Source organism: Vulpes lagopus, chromosome 2, assembly GCF_018345385.1.
Source record: "Vulpes lagopus strain Blue_001 chromosome 2, ASM1834538v1, whole genome shotgun sequence".
NCBI classification, from domain to species: Eukaryota; Metazoa; Chordata; class Mammalia; order Carnivora; family Canidae; genus Vulpes; species Vulpes lagopus.
In genome coordinates this window covers 131,257,035-131,263,951 of record NC_054825.1, presented here as the reverse complement: position 1 = coordinate 131,263,951, position 6,917 = coordinate 131,257,035, and the positions used below count along the sequence as shown (strand labels likewise).

The window sequence follows — 6,917 nt, the reverse complement described above, 5'->3', positions numbered from 1 at the left end:
TTTTTTTTTTTTTTTTTTACATTTATCTTTGCCATTTTACCTGTGTATATCATTTTAGTTCCTGAGTGACTGAAACACCAATACTTTCATCACTTTTTAATTTGCACTTTATTTTTTTCCTTCCACACTTGTTGTCTGGACAGCTGTGGGTATGAGTGCTGGAACTGGGTGAGGAGGGGCGCCGTGTCGTCCTCCCTCTACCCCCAGCCCTCCTCCCCCACTTTCCAGCGTGCTGCTCCAAGAGCTCAAGGGGAGGTGGAATTCACAGGCCAGGGCGCATCTTTTATTTATTTAATTATGTTGCCCAACAGAACTTGATTGTAAATAAAAAAGAAATCTGTTATATACTTTTCAAAAAAAAAAAAAGGGTGCTGCACACCCTGGCTCCTTTCCTCTTCTGTGGAGGTTCCTGCACACTGGGGGGTGGGATTTTCAGCCTGAGAATGAGAGGACAACGTGTCCCCACCCACATCGCACCCATCAGCACTGAATCTCAGGGAGCAGCACAGCGCCGCCCGCTGGAGGCCACAGGTGCTGACGCCCACCGAACATCTGAACCCACAGGTGCATCTCCCAGGCAGCTGTCCACCTGACAATCGGTGCCACAGCCCATCCCCAGACGACGCACAGACCACTCGCTGACACCAACTTGTCGGACCACAGAGGCTGAAGAGCTTCAGCTCTGCCTGGAAAGTAAGGCCTGATTCCTTTGTACTTTGTGTTTTATTTTCATTTAATTTCTTTAATTCTTTTTTATTATTTGCCTTATTTTAATTTTTATCTATGTACCTAATATATTTCTTATTTTTATTTCATGGTATTTGATTGTGTTTCTTAATTTGAGATTTCGAACCTTTTAACAAGCAGGCCAAAATAATCTGATGTGTTTTTTTTTTTTGGGAGGGCAGTTGTTATTGTTTTTCTTGGTTATTCTTTTTCTTCCAACTTTATTTTCTAGAAAAAATAATGAGTTTGAGAAATTGACCTCCATAAAATAACATGAGGTAGTACTCACAGCCAGGAAGTTCATCAATGAACCAGTTTGGCCCCTCAGCCCTAATCAACCTCTCCAATTTCTCATCCATAAAATCGGAACCAGCCAGCACCCCTCCACAAGGCTCCATGGCCAATAGCACTACAGTGGTAAAGATACCAGGCACTCCTGGGACAGGAGGGCGTCTCAGCCCTGAGAACAATCAGGTATTGACCAAGAAGAAATTACAAGACTTAGTAAGAGAAGTGGATCCTAATGAGCAATTGGATGAAGATGTGGAGGAGATGCTGCTGCAGATTGCTGATGATTTTATTGAGAGTGTGGTGACAGCAGCCTGCCAGCTTGCTCGGCATCGCAAGTCCAGCACCCTGGAGGTGAAAGATGTCCAGCTGCATCTAGAACGCCAGTGGAACATGTGGATCCCGGGATTTGGCTCTGAAGAAATCCGACCCTACAAAAAGGCTGGCACCACAGAGGCCCACAAACAGAGAATGGCATTGATCCGGAAAACAACCAAGAAATAACACACGGAAAGGTCAGGGGATGGACAACAGTGTATTTGGAGATACTTGAGCTGAGACCTCAGCCATCTCATCCTTGGATTTTTTTTTTAATGCTTTACAGAGAAGCATATATTTTTTATTAACAGTGCAGCAATATCTATAATGACTGAGAGGATCTGCCAAAAGAATAAAGCCTCCTACCCCCCCCCCCCAAAAAAAAAACCTCTGAGCACTGCCCCGTGCTAGCTGAGTTTTACACTGAAAAGGATTGGAGCAAGAAGGAAGGCCCTCGAAATGGCAACGGGGTCACCTTAGAGCGAAGCAAAGCCAACATTAAGCACGAGCGATGATGGCACCAGATCTCTTCTCCGCCTCTGAGCCCGGAGCTGGGAGCTCCCCCTTCTAGAACATGCAGGCGGCCCAGCTGCGGTTTGGCCTTCAGCCTGACAGCACTAGCACCTGGGCTTCCACCTGCCTGACGCCTTTGTTTGTGGACGTTTTGGGACCTCTGGAGGGGGAGGGAGGTGCCAGATGGGCAACTGGCAAGCCCGGTGGGGGCTGAGCTGTCCTTGTCCTCTGTGGGTGCCCCTGGATGGCGCGTGCAGAGGACCGAGCTGGAGCTCCCGGGGCGGGAGTGGCCATCCCAGGCCCCAGGCCCCAGGCCCTGTCCGGGCCACGCTGGAAGCTCCCGTTGGTGACCACCAGTCCTCGATGCTCTGGCTGCAAATTACATAAAGCTTTTAACTGTGATGGAGCTGAGCACTCTTCTCAAACATTTTGAGTGGTGATTTTTAGTTTTGTTTTGAAAACAATAAACAGAGATGAACCTGAAAAAAAAAAAAAAAAGTTTAGCACCTGCCTTCGGCCCAGGGCATGAGCCTGGAGTCCCGGGATCGAGTCCCACATCGGGCTCCCTGCACAGAGCCTGCTTCTCCCTCCGCCTGTGTCTCTGCCTCTCTCTGTGTCTTTCATGAATAAATAAATAAAACCTTAAAAAAAGAAAGATTTCACCATAATCAGCATTGGAACAAACTTACATAATGTATAGAGAAATATAAGGAAACAAAAAAGAAAGGAACAAATTGCTTGCATAATATTACTGAAGCAAATAATTTCATTGGAAGAATGAATACAGTATCATATTTTTTTCTGGAGGATAAACAACCAAATGCTTAATGGGACTAAAGAAAGAAAATACACAGCAGTGGCTGAAAATAAGAAAATACAAAAAGACTGCCTTCACACACTATGCAGGGTAGTGAAACTGTCAAAGGTAGAGAAACTGGCAAAACTCAGAATAGATGAAGGAAATTTTAAAGCATCAAAAAGCTGGCTCTATCAGACAGAGAAAGACAAATGCCATATTGATCTCACTTATATGTGCAATTTAAAAAGACAAACCAGAAAACCAAACTCATGAATATAGAGAACAGATAGGTTGTTGTCAGAGGAGGGAGCTAGGGAGTAGGCAAAATGGGTGAACATGTTCAAAAGGTACAGATTTCTAGTTATAAAATAAGTCCTGGGAATATAATGTTCAGCGTGATGACTATAGCAAATAATATACAGTATTATATATTTGAAAGTTACTAAAAGATTAGATCTTCAAAGTTCTCATCACCAGGAAAAACATATGTAACTACGTGTGCTGATGAACATTAACCAGACATCATGATGATTGTCTCACAATATATACAAATATTGACTCATTATTTTGTACACCTGAAATTAATATAATGTTATATGTCAATTACACCTCAGTTTTTAAAAAAAGAAAAAGCTGGTTATGACACAGGACTGTCAAGGAAGCACTGTCTCATAGTTTAATTGGCGATTTTTTTTCTTTCTTTCTCAGCAGTACATAAAACAAGACACTAACAATGATATGTTACAATCAATGAAATATAGTTTCTTTGTTAGCATGGAATATATACTTGGTACATTGTAAGTTTTCCTTTCATCAGCACACATGCTAAAATTAGAATGATCCAGAGTTAGTATAGCACCTGCATAAGGGCAACATGCAATCTCATAAAGCATTCCACAGTCTATTTCTCAATCTAGGTATTTATTTGTGAATATTTATCCATCTGTACACTTATGTTTTGTGCACATTTCACTAAGTGTGCCATGTTTTCATATAAGTTTTCTTGAAATATCAGTATATAACAGTCTATATAGTTTGGATACCATTTCTTAAACTGGGTGCAGGTGCGTATGTCTTCTCCCATTTGTACGCATATTTGTGAATGTAGGCACAGAATCTAAGAATCAACAGGAATGATCAAAAGACAGGTAACTTTCAGTTTCTTCTTTATGCATTTCTGTCTGAAGATTTTTTACAATGAGCACACTAATTCTTTAAAATCAGAAGAAAAAGAAAGACCTACTGTTACTTTGCAAACACATGCACATAAAACCTGCATATGCTTTGAACAGCAATTGTGCTTCACAGAATTTGTGTACAGGAATATCTAAGGATGCATACAAATTAGCTATTAGAATACTCATCACATTCATATCTTTTTTTTTTTACATTCATATCTTCTACACAGTATTTTCTAAGAATTTAGCCTACAAATAATTAGAGATACTGACAAATATTTATTTATAAAGTTTTTATCATAATGTTTTGTAAAATATCAAACACTTCCTATAACATAGGAATAGTTAGATAAATTACTGTACATTTATACAATGAATGTAACCACTACCATGGTGTGGATTTTGAAGAAAATGTGATGACACAGGAGATGCTTATGAACACTGTCAAATGAAAATGTGCAATACAAAACTCTAAATGTACTATAAGCCAAATTTTATAAAATATGTATAAAATTAACATATGAAACATATATACAAATAAAAAAGGAAGAAATACATGCAAATGTTTATAATGGTTATTCCTAACTATGAAATTGTTATTTTTAATTGTCTTTATATACTTTCCGCATTTTCTAAATTCTGTAAAATGAGTATTCCATATTCTGTAATTTTTAGAAAGTCACTTTTTAAGTCACTGCAGTCACAGTCACTTAATCCAGAAGCCAAACATCCACACCAAAACAAAATGCTAATTCTACAAAGAAGCACAGAAGGTGCCCCAGGCCTTGCTTTGCAGCCCTGTACTCACTGTAATTAAAGGATAGCCTGTTATTTGGAGTCTGTTGTGTTCATTTAAATGCAGTCCTATTACACCTGCTCATCTTATTTCCTTGCCTAAAATAAATTACAAACAATGATGGAGGCAGGCAGAAGAATGCAGTTGTCAAGAGACATAGCAATTAATGTAAAAGTGAGAGAAAAGAAAATAAAAAATAGTAGGCATTATCATAATCCAGCACTATTTAGTCACAGGACGTAGAATCCTATAGACTTGAGGGCAACAGTGAATTGAAACAATCCTTATCCATGTCCAGAATATGAGTCAATTCATTAAAAACTTTTCTATGTAACACCTCTCTATTAAAAAAACCTTGAGTTGGGATGCCTGGGTGGCTCAGTGGTTGAGCATCTGCCTCCCGCTCAGGGCATGATCCCAGAGTTCTGAGATTGAGTCCCACATCGGGCTCCTTGCGAGGAGCCTGCTTCTTTCTCTGCCTGTGTCTCTGCCTTCTCTCTGTGTCTCTCATGAATAAATAAATAAAATCTTAAAAAAAAAAAAACCTCGAGTTATAAAATTTCATAGAAATGAACAGAGTTACAAAAGTTAGACCAAGGAGTTTTATAATTATTTTGAATGCACAACAAATATTTACTTTAATAGGTTAATATTGCACTACCATACTTACAAAGAAACATACATAAAAATATAATTTTTGAAGAATCAGAGTTTGAAATATTTGTCTTACACCATAAATGGATCATCTTGTGCATTGATTTGGTTCAGAATTCAGCAAATTAATATCTGTGTTCTTTATTCACTGTTTTTATTATTGAACACTTTATTAAAATACAAGATAAATTCAGAGAATCATTTTATTCACATTTTTATGGAGAATTTCCCTATTAAAAAGAGAGAAGTATTAGAAAACACCGCCTGGTCAGTAGTTAATTTATGTCACCTTATGATTCTCTCAGCAATCTTATAAGAGATCAGAAAAACAAACTGTATCCTTAGTCTAACACTATCAGATGATTAAATCAGACATTTTGATACATAATGAAGCATTTCTTTACCTGTTAGCCTCCCTACCTCCTATGAAAATTGAACCAGTAATCAAAAAACTCCCAACAGACAAAAGTCCAGGACCAGATGGTTTCATAGGTGAATTCTACCAGACATTTAAAAAAGAGTAAATACCTATTCTTCTCAAACTTTTCCAAAAAGAAAAAAAAAAAAAAAACAGAAGAGGAAGGAAAACTTCCAAGTTCATTCCATAAAGGCAGCATTATCCTGATTACAAAACCCCAGATAAAGACACTACAAAAAAAAGAGAACTACAAGCCAATATCTCTAATGAACACAGATGCAAAAACCTTCAACAAAATATTGGCAAACAAAATCTAACATTACATCAAAGAAATCATTCATCATGATCAAGTAAAATTTATTCCTGGAATGCAAGGATGCTTCAATATTCACAAATCAATCAATGTGATACATCACAACAGTAAGAGAAAGGATAAAAAACATATGATCATTTCAATAGATGCAAAAAAAAAAAAAAAGCATTTGACACAGCATCCATTCATAATAAAAACTCAACAAGGTAGATTTAGAGGGAACACACCTCAATATAATAAAGGCCATAGAAGAAAAACCTATACATAACATCATATTTAATAGCGAAATACTGAAAACTTTTCCCCTAATATCAGGAAAAAGACAAGAATGTCCTCTCTTACCACTTTTATTCAATATAGTACTGGCAGTCCTAGCTACAGTAATCAGACAAGAAAAACAAATAAAAGGCATCCAAATTGGTAAGAAGGAAGTAAAACTTTCACTATTTGCAGATGACATACTATATATAGAAAACTCTAAATATTCCACCTAAAAACTACTAGAATATAGAAATGAATTTAGTAAAGTCAGGGGATACAAAATCAATATACAGAAATCTGTTGCATTTCTGTATACTAATAATGGAGTAACAGAAAGAGAAATTAAGAAAACAATCCCATTTACAATTGTACTAAAAATAATAAAATACCAAAGAATAAACTTAACCAAGAAGGTGAAAAATCTGACTCTGAAAACCATAAACATTAATGAAAGAAATTTAAGATGACACAAAAAAACAGAAAGATATTCCATGCTCATGAATTGAAAGAACAAATATTGTTAAAATATCCATACTATCCAAAGCAACAGATTTAACACAATCTCTGTCAAAATATCAACAGCACTTTTCACAGAACAGAACAAATAATCATAAAATTTTGTTGGAACCACAAAAGACCTGGAATAGCCAAAG

At 37.3% G+C, this 6,917-nt stretch overlaps 1 protein-coding gene across 1 annotated transcript; it reads left to right on the top strand.

The window, feature by feature from the left end:
* Window positions 1–1,032: 1,032 nt before the first annotated feature.
* LOC121484937 (transcription initiation factor TFIID subunit 12-like) lies at window positions 1,033–2,343 on the top strand. Its single transcript, XM_041744790.1, has one exon. It carries the CDS (start codon window positions 1,033–1,035, stop codon window positions 1,516–1,518), a length of 486 nt encoding a protein of 161 aa, XP_041600724.1. The 3' UTR covers window positions 1,519–2,343.
* The last annotated feature ends 4,574 nt before the right edge of the window (window positions 2,344–6,917 follow it).